Source organism: Pseudopipra pipra, chromosome 3 (genome assembly GCF_036250125.1).
Source record: "Pseudopipra pipra isolate bDixPip1 chromosome 3, bDixPip1.hap1, whole genome shotgun sequence".
In the NCBI taxonomy this organism is placed as follows: domain Eukaryota; kingdom Metazoa; phylum Chordata; class Aves; order Passeriformes; family Pipridae; genus Pseudopipra; species Pseudopipra pipra.
In genome coordinates this window covers 18,265,093-18,292,564 of record NC_087551.1, presented here as the reverse complement: position 1 = coordinate 18,292,564, position 27,472 = coordinate 18,265,093, and the positions used below count along the sequence as shown (strand labels likewise).

General features: G+C 41.8%; 1 protein-coding gene across 3 annotated transcripts in view; it reads right to left on the bottom strand.

Annotated features, from left to right (window-relative positions):
• SUSD4 (sushi domain containing 4) overlaps positions 1 to 26,920 on the bottom strand; it is a 73,112-nt gene extending 46,192 nt beyond the window's left edge. The window contains exons 1-2 of one of the 3 annotated variants that reach the window (XM_064648126.1): positions 26,624 to 26,920; positions 26,107 to 26,262 (exon numbers count right to left, since the gene is read on the bottom strand). In XM_064648126.1, coding sequence (XP_064504196.1) covers positions 26,107 to 26,227 — 121 coding nt within the window. In that variant the 5' untranslated portion in view covers positions 26,228 to 26,262; positions 26,624 to 26,920. The other 2 variants (XM_064648124.1, XM_064648125.1) reach the window with 2 other exon arrangements.
• Between the last annotated feature and the right edge of the window lie 552 nt (positions 26,921 to 27,472).

Genomic DNA, 27,472 nt, shown 5'->3' with positions numbered 1-27,472 from the left:
AAAGTCAAAAGTCAAAGTAGTTTCCCATGCTAAGTGAGATAATGGGCCGAATTTTCACTCAGTAAAAATCATGTCCTATTCCTCTCTGAGCATACTGTTCAATAGCAATGGTGTATGAATGCATTAAATTAAGGCTTACATGGTGCTGCAAATCCTTCAGCTATGCCTGCAAGAAATTCCCTTTTCCCTTTTCACTATGAATCTACATTCCTGCTCCTGTACAACAGCTGCATTTATTGTTGTTATTATTATTATTGTTTCTTTTGGTTTGGGCATTCAATCTTATGGATACGCTTTTTTCCAGCTTTTTTTAAAAAAAAAAAAGCCAAATGAAGTTAACGCAGCCACCAGAGGGAGCCTCTAATGTCTTTCTAGAGAAGAAAAAGCTATTGACAGTGACAGAGAAATTAATGAAAATAATTATAGTTGAGAAATTGAATTCCAAGAAGCAGTGACTTTGCCTTAAGACCAAATTCTATTTCAGTATAAGGTTTTGTGAAAAGATGTAATTTATGGCATAACTGCCTCCTTTGAATATAGAAAGCATGCAGAGGAAGTACAAAAATCTGACTGGGGTGAGAACAATTTTGATTAACTGTTGCTTAATCTAAAAATGCAGCAACTCTTCAGCTCCAGTGAGTAGCTAAAAGCAATTCAGGCTACTCAAAAGCATGCCTTTTGCAACCAGATATTAATATATAAATACACGAGGGTAGTAGTATGAAATTTTCACTATCTAGACATAAACTTTTTAATGGAGTTTGCAAAAGAAAACACACAGCTACTTTCCTATGTGTGATGTCTGCGTGAACACAGGTTTTATATGTGTCATGGCTGCCTTGCCAAGAAGAGGCATGAAACCTGAGTTCTCCAGAAATGACAGCAGAGCTTTCTCAGACCTCTCAACATCTTGCATAACCCTATCATGTTCCCTAGACAGCTGACCTTCAAAATGTCATTAAAAATATGAAATATTAAAAATACACTTCTACAGAGTAGCATCTGCACTTTATATCCCATTCCTGCCATGGCTCTTCAGAAGAAATCTGCCTTAAAGCATATATTGCTTAGAGGATGAAAAAAGGATACAGTATGTTTGTAACTAGTATCTCCAACAGTACATTTAGTGAAATATTCATCACTTGTTCTAGTCCCTGAACTACTTCTGAATTGCTTATGTCATTTCTGAGAAGATACTTGCCATATAAAGACTTTATATGTTGTTATTCTTAACTATCATCCTTCTAACCAAGAAATTTTGCCAGAGGGGCTTTACCTCACAATTGCAAGAACTTATGTTTTAGTTTACTTAGTCTGGAACTGGGATGCTTCCCTTTCTCTTCCTACTAATGAAGGAAAATATTGCCAAGCAAATACCAGACTGACTGCTAGATGATGTATGGTACTCAACATACTCTCTCAAGATGCTTCTCCTGCATGCTAGGGGATTCAGTTCTGGGGGTTTTTTCCCCCATAACTTAAGCAAATACGCTACTGGAACCCACACCAGTAACATTGATCAGTTGAACCTATCTTTCTTTAACATATGTGAAATAACTCTGTACAGGCAACCCATGAAGTAACACACTGGGCACAATTAGGTATTTTAAAATCTTGTTCTAACATCTCCTGAAATCCAAAGCTATGAAGCCAGAGATAAAACAAAAATGGAAAACTTCAGTTAAATGTTTCTGTATAAAGTTATAAAAACAAGTTTTCCTACCGAAGCAGCTTTAGCTACAGGGATCACTGCCAGCTCCACCTTCCCCAACACAGCACAACCCCTCTTGACTACACAGCTGCTCATCACACCTAATATAATCACAGTTATATAACCAGCTCTAGCACAAGGCACTTGATATAAATGTTGATGTCATGGTGATTTTTAAAAACAACATTTCTATTAGCATTCTGTCTTCAGCTTTCCCAGCTGGCTGACTGCAGACCATTTCCCAAGATGTTCCAATTCCTCCCTGCAGAGCTTTCTCATGTATCTTAATAATAATTCATAACATTTCTATTGCACCTTTTACTTTGACTCCCACTGACATATTCAGCTGTGACTTTCAGAGCAGCAGTAATACTGTTGTAGCTGCGATTGCCTTCAGGATACACCAAGGAAACATTTGTAGAGAAAAGAAATATATTTTACTACACCAATTAAGATAATTATAAAAACCAGACCACCTTGAAGTCACACAAGGCCTTCCTCACAAAGTCTGCTGTATTGTCTCTACTACAGAAATGAACTGCAGTTATGAACTAGAAAATGCCTGCTTAATGGTGTGCTGGCCAGAAGATGGAATTCTCTGGGAATATGACTTAAGCCAGTTACAAGAGTTAAAAGGTTGCAAAGGTTTCATGTTTAGAACCGGAGGCAAAACCTAATCAAACTAGAAACATATTTTCAAAAGCACTTTTCCTCTCCCTCTCATCATTACTCTCTTCACTGACCTCTTTCACCTTTTCATACGCATGTGAATCAGCGAGTAACCATTTACATTTTATGTGGAAAATTAAGAGACCAAGAAATGCATGTCAGAACAAAGAAAAGAATATAGATCAATCTAATGCAAAAGCAATCAAAAAGAAAATGAGATTAAATCATTTTGCAGATCTGTTCCTAGCATTCCCCCTCTTCCCCCCCCCCCCCCAAGTTTCAGGAACAAGTACAGCAAGCAATCACGTGCCAACATGAATTAGCCCACCTCTAGCAGCATACACAGAAGGCCAAAATACAGAGAGAAAACATCACTGAATATAGTCTAAAAAGCATTAAAAGGATTTTCCTTCTGGAATGGTGGTAAAGCACCATGAAGTGAAATAATAGTACACGTAGTAGACGGTGTTGCAAATTTCTCCCATCATCCCAGCAGTACTGTCTGGTCCCAAATAGTTAAATTCAACAAACAAGTACAGTTCAGCTTTCACAATCTCATCCAAAACGGGCACCTCTGATGAGAGTATGAAAGGTCATGAGGAGACCATGTGTGATGCAGACATCTGAGCAACAGGAAAATCCATTTTACATTTGTGAGGCCATTTAGTATCTATTTAAATGGCAGGAATCTTTTGTCACTGTTGAACTAAGGTCACTGAATCAGGAGCTTAAAATATAGCTTTCTTTATCCCTCTGTCCAGATTCAAGGTTTCAAGGCCATCATGGGTTTTATGTAAGCAACTATGAGATGCTGCCAACAGAGCAGTCATTTTATTGTTACACGACGAAAACGTATCCACACGTTCAGAACCAGATATGGGAAGAAATGTCTCAAAATGCACGTATGTCTATGAAATCAATCACTTTGCATCTTCTTAAAAACTTCAGTTCGCTTATGTGTGGCATATGCTTGCCATCTCTGAGAGACCTTTGACCCTATCTGTGTAATGGAGGATTACATCTAGAACTGATTGTTAAACAACACCTATCTGTAATAGCCGTCATATTCCAATAAAAGCCAGTTCATTTGACCTTCTGCATCTTGTTTTAACCAAGCTGGGAACACTCCTGCTATGCCATCTGTTCCTATCACGAAAGCAGCAAGACAAGGACGCTGAAGAATACGAGCTGTGCCTTAGCAGTTTGGTCCTACTTGCGCCAAGGCAGCATACGGTCATGTTGTGTGTTCATCAAGACACCAATGCAACACACTTCCTAATTTCAGCTGAGTATGGTAGCCAGACTACATTAAAAACAACCACGTCAGTCATAATAGCAATAACAACGATGGTAACAGTAATAGCAAACCACAGAAGTGCTACCATGTCTAATGTCTTTATAGTTGTTTTTTTTATTTGCTGTCATTCCCTTTACTTACATTGCACTTTAGATCTTTAACTCTGTATTGAAAGGGTTGTTAAATTGTTTCCCTTAACCAAGTACTACATCCATGCTGGACTAAGGCTAGAAGGGATAGGAAAGAAAGGGGAGGAAGGGTAGATTGCATGTGGCCAAAACTAAATATTTCTTAGGCCATATTTCCAGGCTGGAATCACTTAGACTCTTGAACATGAGCAAAAATTGTCCACATGTTTGGACACGTGTGGACAAATCTTGTTGGATACACTTAGATTTTCAAACAGCAGAATTCAGATCTCCATCTGCTTCTTTATGTTATGTATACACCTCAGCCTTGCACCTAACTTGACGTAAGTCCACATACTTTGGACATGACCTGTGCTATCACATTCAGTCATTCCATCACTACACAATGTCTGTATAATAGATTGTGTGTTACACACTTCCCGTGTCCTTGACAGGGCTGAAAGGCAACTCTGACTGGGAGGCTTCTTCTGATGTGTATATTTGCGGTCTATCACAGAGTAACAGGACTGTTGACATTGGAAGGGACCTTCTGATCTAGTCCAATGCCTCAGCTCAAACAGGAACAGCTAGAGCAGGCTGCCCAGGACCGTGTCCAATCAGGTTTTGAATATCTCCACAGATGGAGACTCCACCACCTCTTTGGGCAACCAATGCTTGGTCACTCTCACAGTGAAAAACTGTTTCTTGATGTTCAGAGGAAACCTCCTGTGTTTCAGTTTGTGCCCACTACCTCTTGTGCTGCCACTGGGCACCCCTGAAAGTCTGGCTCTGTCTTCTTTCCTCTCCATTCAGGTTATTTTTATACATCAATAAGACCTTTCCTGAGCCTTCTCTCCCCCAGGCTGAACAGTCTCAGTAATCTCAGCCTCTCCTCACATGAAATGTGCCCCAATGTCTCACTCTTCCTAATGCAGTCTAGGATGCTGTTGGCTGCCTTGGCTGCAAGGGCTCACTGCTGGCTCATGGTCAAGCTTGTTGTCCATCAGAATCCAAGCTCCCTCACCGCAGAGCTGCTTTCCATCTGGTCAGCCCCAGATTGTCTAATAGGATTTATAAGTATCTGAAAATGAACTCCCCTTTAAAATGCGTGCCTGCATAACATAACACCAGACTTGGATGTAGATTCACAAATAGAAAAAAAAAAAAAAAAAGAAAAAATACTTTAGACTAGACCAGACAGTGGAATTTGTTACAGCTGACTGTGAAGTGTTGATGAGTCAAACATGAGACCTAAAGTGGAGTGCTCAGCTTCCAGCTACCCTGACTTAAAACATTCCTCTCAGACATCCACATAGGACCAGAACAGACAGCTAGTCTTCTGCTTTGAAAACATCTGCCTGGTGTAGTTTGATAAGATTCAGTTCTGTCTTGTACAATGAGAAAAGATAAATACCAGCGAACACCACGAGGTTTTATGCCTCCTATGAAACACAACCAATCTTCCACTGTTAAAGGCTTCTTCCATGACTTGAAGTCACAGCCAAAGCACGCTACACCTTTCTCATCTTCTGGTTCAACTACTCTTTCACACTAAACATAGAGACAGACAAGGAAGCTACAGAGTTTATAACGCAGAGAAAGAGCAACACATTCCCAATGATCCAGTATGACAGGTTTGTTTCAGGAGCCAAAATCAAATTGATCTTCCAAATCAAGAAGTGTGAAGGTTCCACCCTCTCCCACAACTACCCCTTTACGGCCCCAGCAGCTGCAGTCCCTCAGTGTTCCCAGGACCAAGATGCCAAAGACAAGACCTGCACCTACAACAAAGGGTGTCAGAATTCCACCTCTTCTGCTGAGATATCATGAATGGAATATGATTGTGTTCTCAAAACTTACTATTACCATAATGAAACAAAAGGCTCATGTCGCAATCTAGTGTTTTCTATAGGAATTTTCTCAATAAGATAAAATGGGAAAAGCATTGGTAAAAAATTCAGCTGTGTTGCGCTCTTGATTAATGCACTGCAGAGGAAAGGGGGAATACATATGGTCAATGATTGCTTTCCTGACCTTTCTTTTCACAGAAAGTTGTAGCATTGGACATCTTTACAGATTAGAGAGATGCACAAGAGCAAACTGAGGTTAAAAATGTGAAAGTCAAAGTGCACGGTTCGCATTATTTCTGCAGTTCTCTCTCAATGCAAAATTCTACTGAATATCAGTCAGATTAATTCTTTTGTTGGAAAATGAATGCAGGATTGATTACCAATGGCCTCATTGCATCTCAAAGGACTGTACCTAGTATAAGGAGAGACAGTAAGCTACAAGTGATCACATCCTCCTTCCAGGAGATTTAGAAGATGGTGATTTAGAAAGGGTTAATCTTCAAGAAGCACTCAAAACAAAGAATATATTGAGTCTTCAGTTTTGAGGACGATTATAAAGAAAAATGTGCTTTATGTAACATATTTCACAATTTAAATCTTTAATCTCACCAACTCCAGACCTGTTATACAAGGTAGAACTTTCCAGATTCAGAAACAGAACAACCAGAAACCACATGTGAATGATTGCTTATAAAACTAAAATGTTGTATAAAACATATTCAAGGCATTAGGAAAACTGAGGTGGAAACCAGCTTCACTAATTTCTTCAGCCTACACAGGGACATGCCCAAAGGATGAAACTATAATCTTCTAGATGTTATATCTATTCTGTACCATTACAATTTCTAAACAGTCAGATCTTTTGCCTAAGGAGTCTTTCCACTTGGCACAGCTAACACATCACTGAAAAAACCCATATATTAATTTCAAAACAGAATATAAACACAATTTGGTAACAATTACTTCAGCTATTTATTCCTCCAGATTTCAAATATAAAGCCACAGCTTTCCACCCTTGAAACACACTCTTTCTGCAGGCAGGATATGGGAGGGATTCTCACCACTGTGTCCCAGTGAACTGAATTGCACAGGGACATCTCAGCTGCTCCTGCATGACAAGTGCAAAATGCAGTGGGTCAGCCCATTTGAGGTAGACTATGGAACAGGCACTCCTTTACTTCCAACAGCAGCTTTTCGATGTGGTCATACAAACTTCAGAACAAGACAAATCCAACACTATGGCTACTGATCCTAAGAGTACCTGTAGGCACAAACAGTCCCTGAAGAACTCACATGGCAAGGCCAGAGCAGGGACAATATCTGTGAGCAAGAGAGGTGACCATTTCAGAATGGCAGGAGTACCTTCCTGTACATACAGAAGACATACCCACATAGGTTTTGAATAAGGGAGAGGTGTTCATCCTGAACAATCAGTCTTAGGAACTGTCACCTGCACTAGCGGAGTGGATAGAAGATCTGTGCTTAAACAAATACGACTTGTTTGATTTAAGAAATCACTGCCTCCAGCAAACACTTGAGTATATATTTACATGAAGAACCTGAGAATGAGTAGGTAGAATACAATATTCTGCTCCATTACAGAAGTATATTGCATAAAAATCTCACAAACCCAAGCCTGAAGCAACGTCAAGATTATTCCACTGCCTATTAAAAACCTGCAATTTTGCTGTTAAACTTGATGTTTGGAGCAAGATTCAATAATGGTCTAACAAGAGGTGAATCCACTGATATGACACAGTCATCTGTGGTAGCAAGGGATACATGACCTCACCCAGAGTGTGGCAGAGGTTCTCAGTTCTGAGTCAGGCGCTGGACTCAAAAACAGAAGGACAAAATTAAGAGCCACTGCTGTTAAAAGAGCAAGACAATATAGGCACTGCCCTTGTTTAGCAAGCACCCAAGTCTGTGAGCAGTTCTGCAGACAAAGTAAGCAGAGCTGAACAGCGCAGCTGAAGATGAGTCCTCTCAAGGGCTTGGCTAAGGGGATCAGACTGTAGCTCTGATGTGTAGTTCTAGTGCTTAAAATGTATCCATTTAGAAAACGTTTCAGCTTAGTTCATTCAACTTGTAGCATATACAGCATTATCTATTGACAAATAACCTTGTAAAGTCTAGGAATAGGAGAACATTTACTAAAAAACTGTCAGATTTAATAGTTTCCTGGTTGTAGCTGACTCATTATGTGACTTGAAACTTTATATTTAAATCTAGTGTGTGTGCACAGTATGTCTCTTGGTATTTGCTTTGTTTTTTTAAATATGTTGTTAAGTGAAAAATGTTCTGCTGTACAAAGCAAAGATGCTGAACGCAGTCAGTCTTAAAATACATACTAACTTTTCAACTGCTATATTGCATAAATAAGTATTTAGAGTCTGTTTAAAAGCAGATTATTTATATAACAGTTCATAATAAATCTTGTACCAACAGTACCATTTTCATGCAAATTTGTACTGAATGTCTAATTTCAAAATATACTCCTTTTGTCTAATACACTTATACAAGGGTAAAACAGTTCAGAAAGCAAAGCCCTATTGAGCTGTGCAGTTCTCAATATACATCAGCTTCAATTTTGTTAACATATTGGGTGAGATTCAGCTGCGTTATAAATCCAGAGCTGTCAGAATACTCTGGAATTAATATTTCCTGCCTTTGCAGAACACTGGGCAGATGGTCACATTTTAAAGAGATTTCAGTACAGTGGCCAGAATTTATTCCTCACTAATGGTGCCATATGATTAAGGTGTCTTAGGTCAGGATACTGATTCAAAAGATAATGCAAAACTGCAACTTTCATGGACTTTTACTAGAAATTTGGGGTAAATCATATCTGAAAATGAAGTCCTTCAATTAAATCAGTGGTGTCCAGTGGGGTTTTTTTATATTATTAACATTTGATCTTGAAATGCCACCTCATGTGTCAGGGCTCAGCCCCAGGCAAAGATTTTTCATTAAATGGGAAAATAAATGCTTAGAGGACAAACTCTAGAACCTAAATGAAATGCAAGCCATCAGTTGTCCAAATAAACTGGAGACATAATCTAGCCTTCAGAGAGACCCAGGGTCTCCCCTGCTCAGTTTTACAAGTTACAGGATCAGGTAGGGCAGAACATGTTTGTTTTGCAGGCATTATCCTTCTAGAACTGAAGTCTACTGAACAGAAATCAACTTCTAAATTGTCATTAAGATTAAAGATAATTGAAAAGTGAGTTAAATTTTATATTTTTAAATGCTTTCAATGTCTATAAAGTATCTCTAGAAGTATGATCTTAAATGGATCATCCATGGGGTGGTTCTGTGCAGGGCCAGGAGCTGGACTTCCATGATCTTGTGGATCCCTTAAAACTCAGGATATTCTATGATTCCATGGTAAGAAACTGTTCTATTCAAATTTGAAAAATGAATTCCTCAACCTAATTGTGACATTTTATTCCTGATGCAATCCAGAGCAGAACTCCTGTGGTCTTCACTGAACCAGGCATTCAGAAAATCCACAGAGGAGGCCACAGCAGCAGCCTTGTGTGAAAACTGGCTGCTAAATGTAAAACTTCCAGGGACAGGAGAACAATTCACTCTCTTTGCTGATTCAGTACTGGCTTTTCCTTCAACAGTGACAGCAATTATTATGAATTAGTGTCAAGTGGCCTAGGGCTATGAGACAGACAGGTATCCCATAAGAGTACGGTAAGAGAAGGCCTTCAGGTGAAACCAGCTTCAGATTCAGAGCTAACAAGCAATGACCTCCTAAAGGAAGAAGGATCGATGACCAAGTACAAATCCCCGTCGTACTCAGCTGTCTTGAATATACAACCACTCAATATGCATTTTCGATTCTTTTACAAGTCGACGTTTCAAACCCCTGCTCCTATTTCTGGCTGCATAACTTTGCATTCCATATTACTCGTGTATAAAGAGCAGGATTACTGTGTACAAGTATATTTTTTTCCTGAAGCAATGCATAAAGGAGTGGGTGTTCACATATGTGTACGGCATATGTGTGAGCATTCATCCATATTAACATTTTTGGTTTGTCAGTGGCTAGGCCTGTGTGCAAGTAATCAAAAGACAGGTTGAGACACAACACGGAAATCTGTCCCATCTGTAAAATTGAATCAATCATGTGCTGTCACCAGAGATTTAGCTCACAAAGAGTTTGAGTCTTACAACATGTTATTGACTTAAAGGCCATGCTGTTAGAGAAAATTATATAAATTAAGCCATTTCTCACCACAGTATTACATCCTTTATTTAAATGTCTAACAGGGGAACAAGCAAACAAAAAACACAGCTTTCCAAAAACATTAGCCAAGAGGTCTATAATTCAACGACCACTGCTAAAACCAAGGTGCCAAGGTGACTGGAAACCTTTCTGTAACCAGCCTTACGCATGTCAGGGATACTATCTGGGTTTTTTTACCTTCCATCTCAAGGTTTTTTTGCATCCAAACAGTGTACTGTAGTTGACACAATTTCTTTTCTCTGAAGAGCAGAGAGAAGAGAAGTCATCTGAGTTTTGCTTCTCTGCCTGCTCAGGGGATCTGAGGAAGCAGGGAGAACAGATGGGCAAAGTAGCATGTGCAAAAGTATCTATGAACCCAACAAGTCACTCAACAGAAAACCTAGAAGGGACACTTCAGCTGTCACTTTCCCATAGGTATCAGATAAAACTTTGGGGGCTGTTTTTTGTTGTGTTTTTCTTTTTTAATCACAGGCATTTTGATTTATTAAGTTTAAAATGAGATTATCTGTGGGACTTCTGGCATTGACAGCATTCAGTTAATCCAAGAAACCAACAAGCTTTGTCTGCTGGGCCACAAATTATGACCTTCCAGGAAAGGGTTTGGATCATGTTGTGACTCCGGAGCTGCCCAATTTCACTAATAGAAATCACTACAATGAGCACAGGAAGGGTACAGCCAAGCTCTGTTCCCACCATGGCACTTTATTTCCTGAGTCTGGGTAGCTTCTCACAAGAAAAAGGATTTACATCCTAGCAGCATTTACCACCCACAGACCCTGACAGATTTAGCAAGAGGTACAGTGATTCAGTACACAGAGGATGGATTAAAAATAGTGACGTTGCAGCTAAATTGCCTCCACTGTGTCTCTAAACATTGACAACCTCAAAGCAGCCACTTATGATACTTGAAAACTACCTGTGCAATTGTAGTTGTGTGTCCCCATGCCAAGGTCATGAAGCATCCCCTGGACATTAAGGGAACAAGGCCAGAAAAAAGACAGCTTGGCCAAAAATCCTGATTGTACATGTATTTACTGAATAAACCCAGTATTTCCTATTCCCTGCATTACAGCTTTAAAAAAGAATGAGTCAAGAAAGCAAGAAGAGAAAGAAGCATAGCACAAGCTCAGTAGCATCACTGTGCCCCAGGATATCATAAAATGGATAGAGAAGAGCTCAAATACACAGAGAGACTGATTCTACCTCTACCATCTGCAATCAGTATGTTTGTTCTGGGATAAAACAACCACCCATAATCAATACTGAAGGAATGCTGGACTGTGTCTCATATACTTGAGCAACTGATCAAGAAATAATTCATCCCTGTGCAAAGCTTACCCTTGTAAGTCTGCCAAGGTCAGTGTCACTTTAGGTTATCAGCTGTTGGAAGTGCTGGCTAAGTTAAACTGCCTAGAGCAAGCTTTAAACTTACATACCCGACTTCTTTGACAAAACGTCTGTGTCTTACTTCATCTGAATTTGCAATCCTCTGATAATGCAAGGCACATTCTTCCCCCGTATTCCTTACTCTCTGCCCTTACTTCCCTTTTTGGCTCAGATAAGTCTTCCATACGTAGCAGAACAAGGCTTCATTACAGAGAACATACTAGCATCACTCAGTTGACATTCACCATCATATGTCCCTCTTAAGAAATAATTCAAATTAGATGTAGATCCTGGGGGGGGGGGGTTTCCATTAAAAGGTTTCGTTATGTGTAGTTTCCCACTGTGATTAAAAATATTTTTTTTTTCTTCAACTTAACATAAAACCAGTAATCTCATTATCAAGTACACTGCATCACCATTATGAGCTATGGTCTAGGACCTAAACCCCACATAATCAGAATGTAGGTTTTTGCATTGGTCATACTCTTAGCAAGTGTCCCAAAGGCTGTAGCACCTCTGTGGGCTGCCCTGTAACTTCACAGTAGCTCGGGGCCTTTGTTTCACTGTAGGTTTATGGACTTCAAGTTTATTTCAGTGCTTAAGCAGTTCTTAAACTCCAAAGTCACTTAACTGCTTTTTTAAGGTGTAAACATGTTTTTTTCTTCAAATCTGACAGTACCACCAGTCACCTTTACTTCAAAATTCAATGTCAGAAACTGGAACTGCTTGGGTGCAACAGAGGATTGTAATGACCAGTTATTTCTCAGGTAACCCTGGCAGAAATGCAGAGGCCATGCAGCCTGGTAGGCTTTACAACACTCTATAGGATTAGGAGCAAAAACTTTCAGAAATCATTGTACTTTTCCAAGCTGAATATGGAGCAGTTATCCCACAAGAAAATGTGATCTTTCCTTTATTATATCATTACCACCAAATGTCTCACTTCTGAAAATTTTTCTTTAAACATAAAATAATTAACATTCTGAAAGGAAAAGCTTTGAATAGGACAAACCCAATCCACAGATTTCTGTGTTGTCATTTCAGTTAAATCAGTCACATTTTCCACTTTGGCTGTTTCTAGCAACAGTTGCAAAGTCTACGTCCTATGCAAGGATCTGTACTGTACCAGAAGAGCAGAGAGCCATTCTCTCAAGGAGCAAGTCTATTATGAGTAGAAACCAAACAGATGCATGGCAGAAAGGGACCTGGGAGTTTGGATTGACAACAAGCTGAACATGAGCCAGCAGTGTGCCCAGGTGGCCAAGAAGGCCAATGGTAGCCTGGCCTGGATCAGGAACAGCGTGGCCAACAGGTCCAGGGAAGTGATTCTTCCCCTGTACTCAGCGCTGGTGAGGCCACACCTGGAGTACTGTGTCCAGTTCTGGGCCCCTCAGTTCAGGAAGGATATTGAGGTGCTGGAGCAGGTCCAGAGAAGAGCAATGAGGCTGGGGAAGGGACTCGAGCACAAGTCCTATGAGGAGAAGTTGAGGGAGCTGGGGTTGTTCAGCCTGGAAAAGAGGAGGCTCAGGGGAGACCTCATCACTCTCTACAACTCCTTGAAAGGAGGTTGTAGCCAGGTGGGGGTTGGTCTCTTCTCCCAGGCAACCAGCAGTAGGACAAGAGGTCATGGTCTTAAGCTCTGCCGGGGGAGGTTTAGGTTAGATATTAGGAAAAAATTCTTTACAGAGAGGGTAATCAGGCATTAGAATGGGCTGCCCAGGGAAGGGTGGATTCTCCGTCCCTGGAGGTTTTTAAGATAAGACTGAATGTGGCACTTAGTGCCATGGTCTAGTAACCATGGTGGTAGTGGATCAAGGGTTGGACATGATGATCTCAGAGGTCCTTTCCAACCCAGCTGATTCTATGATTCTATGATTGTATGATTCTATGATGCTATGATCTTGCAGAAGTCTGGTTAAAAACAGAAACATGAACGTTAAGCCTCTCAGCAATATCAGATTGTTCAACAAAAGATTCAGCTGGTATGGAAAGACAAACCTTTGCTCCACTGTCTCTCCTTCAGAGCTAAAAATAATAGTGAGTCATGCCAGTAGCAGTGTTGCTATTCAGCTTTACAAATTCAGGTCATGAGGCTTAGATGTACAGAGTCATTCCCTTCCTACCGCAGATCATGAAATGATAGTAAGGAACACTCAGGAACTGGGTAAAAAACAGCGCTTGGTTTCAAAACTTGATTTCAAAAGATAGCCCAGGAACAAACAAAATGAATACAGTCAAGTTCAATAAGAGAGTCAAGACTGAAATTACGATTACAACTACTACAAAAAGGGAAGCTTTATATAAACCTCTGAATAGTACATCCCTCAATCCCCCTTTCCCCTATCTAGCACATCCCTATCTTTTTTTTCCTGTCTCTTATTTTGTATTTCAGATCAAGGCAAATGGTTATAAAGTGTTTGTGAAGAAATTTTTTAAAAGCTAGATGATCTAGACAGAGAGACCAGATGACCTGAAGAAGGCTGAACAGGAGCCAAATTACAAAAAGAGATACATTAAACATTTTCTAAGTGCCTTGTAGCTTCCCAGAGAATCACCCAGAAAATGCACTAGTTGACCTGTTTGTTTTATTTTCAGGTAAGTACTTTTGAATATTGGTCAGAGGAGAAGTATGGACTGACAAGGATATAAAGGAGAAAGAAGGAGTGGTCTTCAGATGCTGAGAGGCTTGACATCCAACCAGAAGGACCAGCATCATCTACTGTTCTAGAAATGGCAGATTTTCTTCATCCCCGCAGGTAAACCGAGGTAGGGCATTGTTTTAGAACTGTTTTATGAGACCAAATCCCTTCTCATACAAACTCCTCTCGCCCCTATGTCCTTCATTCACAAGGTCAAGTGTAAGAGATAATACAGAGGATCCAGATTTGCTCTTGTAGGAGATTTGGCAGTGCTGCTGGTGACCAGAGTACCCATGGCCTGGATGACTGCCCTAGAGTGAGAAAGGAAATTCACAGGAAAAACAGAAAGCTGATGAATAGGAAAATCCCTACATCATCCTATTTCCGAAGACGTTCAGACCAGGGAAAAAACAGCAAATGGTATTTCCAAGCTAACAAACAGCAGTATCGTGTTAACATTCACAGTAAGCTGCCAGTCTCATTGGCTCTTGAAACACTGCTGCAGATCCCTGGACTGCCTTGGTTTTGTACTTCAGAGGAGATTTTCTGATAACAGAATCACTTGACTGCAAGGACAGAAAACACCAGCATATGAAAAGTATTTTTTATAACAATGTATGTATATCTATACTACCAAAGGACTTTTTACTCTCCAATAAAGCAACCAAAGAATTAAACTGAGATTAAGTATGGCATAAAGGGATCATAAACAGCAAATACTATGATGGATACACAGTTGCATCTGGGAGCAGTTATATTGTTGCCTTGGAAAAAAATAAGTATCTGATCAGATTTATAAAATATATAAAAAATCAGATCAGATTTATAACTATTTTCTCTGAAAGTCTGCATTTTTAAATCACATCTTTAAATCAACAGGTCAGGATGGCAAATGTCATGAATCGTTTACCCGTGATACTAATGCACTGCATCAAAATCTCTAGCTGACATAATCCTGAGCTACATTAAATGAGTGCCCCCTTCTATTTATTAATATTCTAATAATGCTAGCATTCAAAAAAAAAGTTTTAAATAGTATTTTTTTCAGTCTGCTTTATCAAATTAGATCCCTGTAACCTTGGCCTGGCCAACATCCTTTCTGAGCTGCGTAGATCTACCTGCTCTATGTACGAGGTTTCTCAGACAGCCTCTTGGAAGAACCAAGAAAACTCTGCCACATGCAGAACCCAGAGTTAAAAAATACACCTATCAGTAACGTCGAGGAAACACACCTCCTAGCACATCAAGGCTACTGCAGAAAGGCATCTTTCATCCTGGTTTTGACAAAATTCCTCTCCCCACAGTGAATGTAATTTATCTGATGGATTTCTCTTTGAAATGAGGAATGAAGTCCTTCTCTGTAATGTTACTATATATGAAATAAAAATGAAATAGAATCTAAATATACCCAACACTATTCTGCTCTCCATCCCTCACACGAATCCAATATCATTCTTGCACCTAAACAGAAGCATTAGAAGCAACGCTCATCCATTTTTCAGTGTAAAAAGCAACCTTGTAAATGTTAAGAACAAGCATAAGAACCTTGGAATGACTGCCAATGAGAGTACTATTTTTTTTTGCCATTTCATTGCTGAGTTGCTGGGGTTTATTTAAGTTTCTTACTCTTATGCAGCATATATGCATCTATCTATCTATCTGTCTATATATCTATCTATCAAATCCACCTATCCGTAAGATTAACAAGGGCATGCTTAAGTGCATTCGTGCATTGCTGCATAAAAGACAGATGTACCCCTCCTTCATCCCTCCTTTATAACCAGCTGCCCTTGCTAGCCCATATGCCCTTTCCTGCAATTTGTTCCACTGGCACCTTTTACAGTCACAGTTCTGTGGTGTGTCCCATCATCATCTAATTTCCAAGAGATCATAGGTTAAATAGGGTTGGGCTTCATCTACATACATTGTGCAATCATTCATAAAGTTTGTCTGGTGAATATTTTCACTGGGATTTTCCCTTTGGACTAAAATAGCCTCTACAGACCAGCCTAGTCTTGACAAAATCACTCCTAGACTGTACCTTTCTTGTGCTGGTCTCTAAGACAGACACACTGGATAAAGGCAGCAGTGACAGATGACACACAGGTTATCAGCAGGGAATGACTATGCTAGACTGGAGAGGTGGATTCTTCCATCTGGGCAAACACTTCTGAGTGTCACTCGTCAAAAAGAGAAGGGGGCAAAGTCTGAAACAACAACCCCACTTTCTGGTACACGAATCACATAGTCGAGAGAGAGGGAGAGTTTTAAAATGTGGGTACTGTGCTGAAACAACCATGTCATACCCTCCAGCTCACCCATGTGACTCCGGGTATTAACCAGGAAATAATATGTATTAACCTGGAAACACGTTTAATGAAAAGAGAGGCTGTATCCTCCATACTTCTTCCCTGGACCCACAGAAGAACCTCAGGTCTTGGAGAAAAGAACAAAGGAGTGCAGAGAAGAGAGTATGTGTTTGTATGAGACAGCAATGAGAAGAACTGCCCAGACTGATTATCTCTGAACCTAAGGAGTGATAGAGCACAATCTAGTATTGTGGTCACAGCAGTGTGGTGCTCCCTCAGAGCTATGACTGTACATTTTGGGGGCCATGACCTCCCTTCAGAGGAGAGAAGAATCTTCTACACTTCACAAGATCAAGACAAATGTGTGTGTATTCTCATTTTTGCTATTGCTCATGATAACACCATTTTATCTTAATTCCTTCAAGATTACTGCAAAGCTGGTAATTGCAATCAAGCTATTTTATAAGTCCAATTTACAGGAGACCAGATTATTTATTATTTATTTCCAATTCTAAGTGGACCATTTGTGTTTTCTCTGAGTAATATGATGTGTACAAAATATCCCTAAAACTGTCAACAAAGTGGAGAGATACAAAAAAACGACTCTGTCTCATAAGTACCCATGGCTTTCAGAATACAAACCATTCTTACACAAACACAGGAATAGCACGGTAGTTTTACACAGAGTATTACAAATACAAAAAAGAAGTTCTTTCAGCTAAAAGATTTACCCAAACAAGTAGTCCTGTTGACTTCACTCCCCACACCACTGCAGACCTCCAGCTAATTCAGCTCTTAATGTTGCTCTAAATCTCTTTAACTTCCATTTTAGCCTAATCAAGCAACTCCTCCCCTCACACTCTTCCCATGCCACTCCAGACTTCTGAATGACACAATCTTTCTGGATTCCCACAATTAGCAACCATTTTACTGGGAATGGGAACTCAGGCACTAAGGGTGTCAGCTGTTAAGTAGCTGCTTCTAAAATTCCAGTTAAAATTGTTTATTTGCAAACACACATGGAAGTCTTAAGCTATTGACCAGCTTTTGTGTGGATCTAATCTATTACCACAGGGCTATTCAGTATATACAACTTCACTCAGTCTACAGAAATAAAACACAAATTCACTTGGGTGCAATTTACTGTGGCAATAACCATACTGTTTACATCATGATCAAGTACAAAGAGTTGGTCTAATATCCCCAAGGAGAACAGACTGTGTAAATAAGCATCTTTTATAAGAGGGCTCTGAGATTTATTCCTGATCCTTTCCAAGTGTAACTTTGGAAAATCCTTGCAAGCCCTTCTAAACTAGCCAGGCAAAGCTGACCTTTTTGATAGCTGCTGGTAAGGCATCTCATTGCCTGTTAAATACAAACTTAGCTGTGACCTTAACTAAACTAGAACAAGGGAAGAATCACAATAGCTCCTCCTGTGCTGGTAGAAACATAGGAACATTGGGCAGTTACAGCTAAACCTTAGCTTCCAGACTGTTAATTAATACCTAATGTTTCAAAGACACTTTGCTGGACTGGAGCAGTCTGGATTCTTCCAGCCTGACCCAGGGAAGTGATGGCAGCAGTCAGGATGGTTAAAGACACAGCACTGGTGGATTTGCACTGACAGCGTGGTGGAGGAAGTAACACTTGGGAATCCCACACTAGAGACATAAATCCTCACAGTCCTATGTTACAGCAAAGATTACTCAAATTAGACTTGAGAAAAACCTTTTTGAAGGTTAAGAGAGTGAAGCACTGGGATAGATTGTGGAGTTTCCAACATAAAGCCTCGAATTACAGCATCCCTGAGGTTTGTGTGTGGGTCCTGTGTGCTGGGCAGGAGGATGAACTGCAGGTGCTTCTGAGGTCTTTTTCAGTCCTATTTCTGTGACTCTGTTCTCAAGTCTTTTGTTCCACATCCTGAAAGATGGAAATGAAATTTCTGTTCTATAGGTTTTTTAGTGTACACACTCAGTGGTGCTAATGACAGAAGTGAGAACAGGGCCCTATGTTTACAGGTTTCTTTTTCTGAGCATCTTCTCCTCCCTCCCAGCACGTATGGTAGCTTTTCTCTTGAATCTGTATGGTGTTCTCCAGTCTCCTGACAGATAAACAACTATGAGTGCTGCTGCCTTTCTGCAGTACCAAAAAAGAAGATCTGAAGGCCTTGCATTTTCAAAGACAACCTCTTCTTTTTAGCATATTCTCTCGGTCTCTGGAATGGGAGTCCAGTGATACAATGATTCCTCTGATTCATGTGTGTGCCATGCCCTGTTTTTATTTCTGCAGTGTACAAGAGTTTATTTTTAGGATAGTATCTCATGATACCCTTGATAACCCAACCTCTACATAATCTAACCCTTAGTAACATAACCTATTTTCTTCCTCAGCCTATTGCAAGCCCTGTTTCCTCTTTTCAGTTTCATGACTTTTTTCCCCCCATATTTTGTAAATTTTTACTAGTTGCAGAATTTGGCTTTACAGAAAGAAACTCTGCTGCACCCTTAGTCCTGCTTTGCCATGTGCAGTAAGCATCAAGGGACTAGGCACTATACCTGTTTCATCCTTCTCTCCTTCATGCTCCTCTACATTACACCTTATGTTTTCATGAGCAAACATTTGTAAGCTGAACTCATCTTTTTATGGGAGCACATTATACATCCACTGATTTCTAAAGTGGAATGGGCAGTATCAGGCAGTGGCACTCATGCCACTGTCTACAAAGAGCTGCCTGGTCATGTAATGCTCATTTCCCCTCTAACTGTTCAAGTACATTAGAATTAATTTAAAATCACATGCAATACTTCTCTACAGTTGCCCTTTCATGTAAACTACAATCATGAGCCAGATGATTGAACAAGGCAGAAATACCAGTCCTGTTAATATGCGCTTTCCACCATGAGAAACATGCATAACAACATTTTTCAGGGCTCTACTCTAACTTATAACATTAACTCTTTTCGTTGTTGTTATTCAGAAGATGTTTTTGGTGTCTGGAAAAATGCCATGTGCTATCTCAGACATAAAGGAGTCAAGCAAACAAACCACATTGGAAAAACTCCCTCTGTGATTTGCTTAAGTAGCAATTTATGTGAATAGGAAATCAGCTGCTCATCTCAGTTAGAAGACAGTCACAGCCAAAGAATCCTATTATAAAGGCCATACCATAAAAATGTGGATTAGGAATTTCCCTAAGTTCTATTTACAGAAGAAAGTACTGAATGAAGATCCAAAGTATCTCTTCCCTGTCTATGGCAACATCTGTTTCTTACGTGAAACATGTCTTCAAGACATTTAATCTTGCTACAGTCATTTCCCCATCTACAAAGGGATATAACAAAACTTACATTCCTTTATAAAATGCTTTGAATTCTATGGATGAGAAGACCTATATGAAAAAAAATAATATTTTTATCCCTATTGTTACTCTTAAGCTAACACAAGCAAGAATATTTGTCAAATTATGGGTTTAATGAGGTATGCTTATCAAAAGTAAGTAGGGATGCTTGCAGAAAAGCCCCATATACTACTTGCTAAAGTTGTTCATACCGACAAAATCAATTAATACATAAATGTTCCTGATAAATTCTGGAACCTCCCTGGATAACAAAAGCTTGGTGCCATCCCTTAACAAAAAGCAGAATTGCAATTCAGGACGGACACTACTTAGTTTAAAAGACTCAAGGGTCACAAACGTGGAAACATATCCAACACATCCGCCCCACAGGATCTCAGGGTGCACAGACAGCACCCACAGCCACTCCCACTATTTACAGTACGTGGAGAAAGAAACACCCCAATTTGGATAAATCCCACCAGCAGACCCGCTGTTCAGGAAAAGCCATCGGGAGACCCCTCTGAAAAGCAGGTGGCCAAACTCAGTGTTGACAGAAGCAATGGGATAAGACAGTCAGAAAGTAAGCATGGATATCAAAAACTGCTGTTATAAACCACACCACTGTGAAATCTAGTAGATGTACAGCCTGTAATTGGTTTCATAACGCCACATTGAAGAAAGCAGCTGAAAAGATGTAAAACCAAGTGAGGAGATGTCGGTTTCACAGTTAAATTGCTGAATTTCGTAAGATAATTGTACTTTCAGTGCCCTTAATATGTTACCAAAGCAAATTTTTCCACTTACTGAATCAAATCGTACACACTACACCACTTTATCCCTCGAGCTTATTTTCTGACTAAGCAATGTTCACCACTAAGTGTAGCCCAGTCTTCATTCACACTTGCACTGACATATAGCAAATAAGGATTCAGGCCACACTTTATTGTCCTTTTCATGCCTAAAACCTTACAGAAATGCACAGCACAAGTGCAAGGTTTTCTACTTTCAATAATGTGTATTTTGGTATAAAAATAAATGAATCGCAATCAGAGTTAGACAATATTTGGAAAAAAACAGAGTACATGTTCAAAGATGTAAAAAAGTCTCTAATAATCTGTGAAAGTCAAAAAAAGATAACATCTTCCTAATTCTGGTAAGAATATTTAATTATTAAACCACGTGTATGGCAACAACAAAAATCATAAATGCTGAAGAACCTTCTACTTTGGTAAACTTCAGTTTGTATTTTGTTAAAATTCCTATTTCTTATTCCTATAACATTTTCTTTGGGAGGTTCTCAAACTACTTCATAACACGCCCACAAAATACATCCCTTATCTACTTTACAGAGGAGAAAATCAAGCAAAGCATAATTAATTAATTCTTCTAAAGTTGTAATCATCCCTAATATAGAGATCAAAGATACTCTATTGCAATCCTGGGAGTAAGGGAACAAACAGAGAAGCAAAGTTAACCTCAGCCTCCAAATGCCACGGTACATCAGAGATAAACCTCCTTCTTGCAGGGTGCTAAGAAACTGATTTAAGATTAATCTATCAAATATGCCCACCCCTCTCAAGGCCGTAGGCAGAAGGATGTGCCACTAAGACAAATGATGAGCTCCCACCCTACTATGTTGCTGGCCTTGCTGCTTGCAATCAGAATGGCTACAAAATGGTACTGAACTGCCAGCTTAAGCCTGCAGAGAGGGGAATGGAGGTTGCACGAGGTATATTTGGGACTGAGAATAATAACCTGTCATGGTGGGAAAAATCTGTTCCCTCCAAAGCACTAAACTTCTCCAATAAACTGAGGTTCAAAAACAATCCTGCAAAATAACTGATGACTTCATCAAATGTACAGGGAACTCAAGGCTGAAATGTCTATTCTGCTTGACAAGCGAAGCAGACACACTGAGAGGGAGTGAGTAAAATACATTAACTACAGACCTAGTGAGATGATATCAGAAAACATTCTGAGTTTTCACAAAACCTTCTTTACAATCCCAGAAGCACATGCAAAGCAGTTAGGGTGAATCTTCGACTGGCTTCTCTTGCTAAAAACAACTGCAAGTTATCAAAAAGTAAGCCCTATGGTAGGCCTGCATCATCAGCACACACAAAAACTTGTATCACCCCAGGGAAACAAGTCCACCATTCTCAGAAACCTGAGGGATGTGTTTTTGGTGGCCAGTATGTCCAAAGTCAGTGGTTAGATACTATAACCAAGGCATAACCAAGATTTCAATCAAATGCAATACACTCACAGAGCAGTAAAATTCAGCTTTGGTCTAGAAAAAAACTCTATCACTATTCCTTGTGGTATCACTAACATTCAGTATGTTCCAAGGCTTCACAACATGCCAGATTTCCTTACCATCGTGCATGATGTACAGTACTTCACAGCTTCAAAGCACCCACCGATGTGCAGGGATGTTGCCTGCAGAACTTGCAACTGCGAAAACACAGCAAATTGACTGCAATGCCAAAAAAAAAAAAAAAAAGCAGTATCATGGGACAGGAACATCTGGCCAGGTAACAGCCTAGGAGCTGCAGGGAATCCAAAGCTGAATATAACCCAGCAGCATCATATAATGACAGTAAAGGTACTCAGGATGTCTGAACAGGAGCAGAGGCTCTAAGACACATTCCTCAGGTCTGTTCAGTGCTGGTGAGGCTCCTGGGTAGCACATTCCACAGGGAAGTGGTTCCATGAGAGCAAACTCATGGTCTGAATGACCAGCAATCTAGCATGTATGATACAGACTTAGGAAAAGTCCAGAGAAATTGGAGTCATCCAGTCTTAGGAGGAACTGGAGTCTGCATTTGTGCAGAAGAACAAATAGATTAAACAGAACACAAAAGATAGCCAGAAAGCTGAGGGCAAGAGGCAAGACAAGGTGACAGCCCATGGCCCCATCCAAGCCTACAGAGATGCGTGACCACAGCCCTGAGACTCCCCATGGGGCTATCCAGAAGACACTGCAGAAGAACAGAGTTCACCCAACTGACCTAGGACAACAAAGCAGATACATACCCAGGAGATGTCTTGATACAACAATAAAATTCTAAGACCACATGACAAGCCTCAAAACCAGAAGCTTACTGAACTTTTTTCTCCCTCTCTTTTTAGATTTCTCTGTCCTCTACACAATTTTAATATATTTCCAGGAATTTGAAATATATGTGAAAATATATTGTTACAGCTACTATCTCCATACTACAGGTTTCACAGTGAAATCTGTACAATGCTTTAAAACTCCAAAGTAACTTGTCATCAGCTTTGTCCACTACGCATTTCATTTTTCCCTATACTAGCCTTCCAACCCTGCTCCTACTTTCTCACTTTCTTCTTTTGCCCCTCCCTACAAGAAGGACCTGGAGGCACTAAAGTGTGACCAGAGAAGGACAACGGAGCTGGTGAAGGTTCTGGAGTACAGATCTTATGAGGAGCGGCTGAGGGAGCTGAGGTTGTTTAACCTGGAGAAAGGAGGCTCAAGGGGGACCTTATTCTTCTCTACAACCTGGAAGGAGGTTGTAGGGAGGTGATGGACAGTCTCCTCTCCCAGGTAACAAGTGATAGGACAAAAGGAAATGGGCTCGAGTTGCACCAGAAGAGGTTTAGAATGGGTATTAGAAAACTTTTCTTCACCAAAAGGGTTGTCAAGCACTGGAACAGGCTGTCCAGAGAGGTGGTTGAGTCACCATCCCCGTAGATATTTAAAAGACACACAGATGTGGCATTTGGGGCCCTGGTTTAATGGTGGGCTTCGCAGTGCTGGGTTAATGGTTGGACTCCATGATCTTAAAGGTTTTTTCTAACCTAAATGTTTCTATGATTCTGTAAACAAAAATGATTAGATGAAAGCCACAAGCTGAAGGATGAGAGATACACTTTATCCTTGGTATCAGCAGAGTTAAATACATCAGGGAGGTATATTGATAGCTGAAAGGTTTGTTCACTTGAGTTCACTTCTACAGCAAATTTTTTCGCTAGATCCACTTTTGAGAAAGTCAAAGTGTAATAAAGAGAGTTATTCTCTGTAGGGTTATTGACAAGAAAAAAGACTTATAAATAGTATTGATTTGGGGTGAAATGGTAGAACGTGACAATCAATAGAGCTTAGTCAGATATAAAATAGACGGAGTCACACAAGTCATGACAGGATTATTACAGGAGGCAAATCCTGGTATCAGCTAAGGAAGGGAGGAAGATATAAATGGGATCCAAAATATAAGCTCTGGATTGATTTATAGAAAAAAATAACCCTAAACTATTCATTTTCATGTTTTAATATGTGAAATAGTTTCTATTTCAGCATATTGTCACTGCTGTTTTTCTAAAGCTTTTGAAACAAATTCTTTCCACCTCCATAGTATTTTTATTAAATGTCATCAAAGCTCTTTTCAAATCTCTGAGAGAAGTATGATTATCCTTATTTAACAGATAATGAGAAGATAGAAAGAGATTGGGACTACATTTTCCAAAGCAGTCAGTAATGCCATGTGCCTTCTGTCTGGATACGCAAATCCATAAAATGAGAGTCCTACAGAAACAAAATTTTCAAAGGTCCCAGGAAATCACAGCTTTGATCGATGTCAACAGCTGCTTACAAGTTCCCAAACTCTGGGTCACAGGCTGTGGAGCCAAAAGCTGAGCCTTCACAGCAAGCACAGCAAGATGTGTAAGCACAGTAAGCTTGCTCAGAGATACAACAGAGCCTAAAATAGGAGGGATGCTAATTCACGGTCCACTGTTCTAATTACAAAGCTCATTATTTTTACCACTCAAATGACTCAGGGTGAAAAAAACCCAACACTGTATATTCTACCACATGAAAGAACTGTATATTTGCCGGTATTTATATAGTGCCCAGCTTCCGAGCATGACCACACTGGAAAATAATAGCAATAATAATAACAGCAATGAATATTTCTTGCTGGTGATTTTACCCATGCACAGTCATTCAGTGTATTGCCTTTTCCTAGACTCCGCACCAAAGAAAAATAAATTATTGAAAGGTCCTAAAATACCTTACAAATGAAATTTGATACAGAATTAGTTACACTACCAAGGTGAAAGGCAGTGGTGTTAATAACGATCAACAGCACACAAGAATCTATTGCAGGCTGTGATGAAATCTATTCCATTCAAGGAAGATACAAACCATATTTTGAAGAACGGCTTGCACTAATCGGCTAAATAAATGTCGACAATCAAACTGCAGGATATACAGAGCCTCAGGGAGGAGGGGGCTTTGGAACAGTTTCATTTTTATGAATGGAGCCCTAAGAAGGAGGTTAAGAGAAGGACAGGAGCACACACAACTCCAGTCTCGAGAAAGGCACAGGACAGGCAGGATGGCATCACCACATTGAAACACAAGGCAGGAAACCAAGGGTAATAAAACAAAATAAATAATAATTTTAAAAAGCCATTGATTTCTAAATAGAGATTCATAGTGACTGCAACAGTTTAAAAGCTTCTTTAGCTGGAATCACATTTGCAGTCACAGGATTTCTATTGGCAAATGGCATTATCATCTCCAGAGAGAAAACTAGGACTGAATCACATCAGGAGGAGGATGGACAAGATGACCTTTTGAAGTCCTCTTCAGCTATATTTCTGTAAGTCCATATTCAGTGACTGAAAACACATCTAGATTGGAGCTGCTGGGGCTTAGACATTCAAGTTAGAAAATTTTGGCATAAGTCTTTGGCATGAGAGGAACCCCAGGCAATTTTTATATTTGGCTCTGTCTGCCATTAGCGATGCGATTCAATCATAAAATGGCTTATTCCCCCAACACAAATATATAATAACACACCGGAGTAGAAATGTGAAGCTGCTCTCATTATCACAGCTAAGTTCATTTTGCAGCAAAGCAGTTTACTTTAAGACTTTTCCAGTAATCCAAGTCTAATTATGGAATCAATTTAAAACAATTTTGTAATTAAAATTACCTGCTGAAAATATCTCACAGGCTCAATAATTTAAATGATAGTGTAAAAAGGTAATTAAAATTAAAAAGGCCAAATGAGGCTGGGTCGCTCCTCCACCAAGAGAGCGCTGAAGGACGTTGCATTTGCAGACCCGAGCCGCCTGCTTCCTCCCCAGATTTCTGCTTTCCCTAGCTGCATAGGGATTTCGCACTAAGAGTCATCCAAGAGATGTCTGGCCGGACCGCGGCGGGGCAAGGCTTTTTTTGGGGGGGGTTGTTTGGTGGGTTTTTTTCCCTAATTCAAAAAATTGCACTGTTTCAAAACCAAGCTGTACTTACATCGCGCCAGTGCGCCCTAACCGGGGCCGGGGTGCGGCTCCCTCCTCCCGGGGGTCCCCCCACTGGGTGCCGAAGGGGAGCTGGGGGCGCGGAGGGGAGCGGCGCCGCGCTCCGCTCCGGGTGAGCTGGGGGGCAACTTTCCCCGCTCCCCCCGGGGTCGGGGCTGCGGGGGCGGCCGGGGAAGGGGTGTCTCGGGCCGGGGTCCGGGCGGAGGAGGGGGCCGGGGCCCCGCACTCACTCACCGCCCGCCGCCGGCCCCGGGCCGAGGTTCAGCGCCAGCTGCAGCCACAGCGCCGCGGCCAGCGCCCGCCGCCGCGCCGCCGGGAGGGCACCGCCGCCGCTCGCCTGCTTCCCATGACACATCTTCTGCCCGCCAAAGGCATCCGGTTCGCCGCCACCTGCAACGAGAGAGCCGCTCCGCCTCGCCGCTGCCCGGGGCTCCTCGGGTCGCCCCCGCCGCCCGCGGCGCGGCTGCCCCCGCACCGCCCCCCGCCAGCCCCGGGACACGCACCCGCCCGCCCCGCCGCCCTCCCGGCCCCGCAGCTCCCTCGGCCGGGTCTCCCCCCCCGTTCCCCGCCGCCGCTACCTGCGGGGGCCCCCCCGCCAGAGCCGGCGGTACCTCCGCGGCTGCTGCCGCCGCCTGCGCCGCTGCGGCTCGGCAGCCTGCCGGGGCCGGGCGGAGCGCACACGCACACACGGAGAGACACACGCACACCCAGGGGCGCGCACACCGGCACACGCGGGCACGGCCGGCCCTACCTGCGAGGGGGGCAGCGGGAGCCGCAGCGCGCACCTGCCCGGCCCGCCCGCCCGGCCGGCCGCGCAGCCGAGCGCCGCCGCGGGGAGCCGTGCGCTGCGGGACCGCGGGCAGCCCCGCCGCGGCAAACACGCATGGCAGCCGCGGGCAGGGCTGCGGCGCCCCGCCGCGCCCGGCACGGAGCGCTGTCCCGCCGGGCGGCACCCCGGGGCTGCCGGGCGGGGAGCCCGGGATGGAGGGGGACTCGCTGCCCAGCTCCGCGGGGCGCCCGAACGCTTCCAAGGGCGGAGGAAGGCGAAGTTAAGGCTTCGCTCCTGGTGGTTTCTGGTCGTTTGCACCTCAAAAGGGGGTTTCGTGGTGGGCAGCTCTGAGGGAGCATCTTTAGGATGCCCTTATGCTTCGTCACGTCGGCATAACGTTAGAGATGAGACACAGTTTACAAGCGTTGGTGCCAGTGCCACATCATTCACAGTTTTTGGGAGTGGGAAGGTGTATTCCAGAGTACTCTCACCCATCAGCTGCCATTGGAGAAAGGCAGGACGCCTGGGCCTGCCGGCTGAAGCAATTTGCTGTCGGGAAGCAGCACCCAGCTGGATTTAGTCAATCTGTGAAATTCACTGCAACTAATCACTGAATCAGAGGCACTGTCTCGTGGCTTCAACAGCTGTGGTACAGCTCCTGGTGCCATTCACAGGTTGCTGTTAGGGATATTGCCCCTCTGCCCTCATCTGGGCATTGCAGGTCTTCCCTTGCTCAGAGGTAGCAGGGGGTGCCCTATAGCCAAAGAGGCTGCAGAGATGGTGCTGGTGAAGCAGATTAAGGTGTGTGGCACACTCCTGGGTCACAGCGAG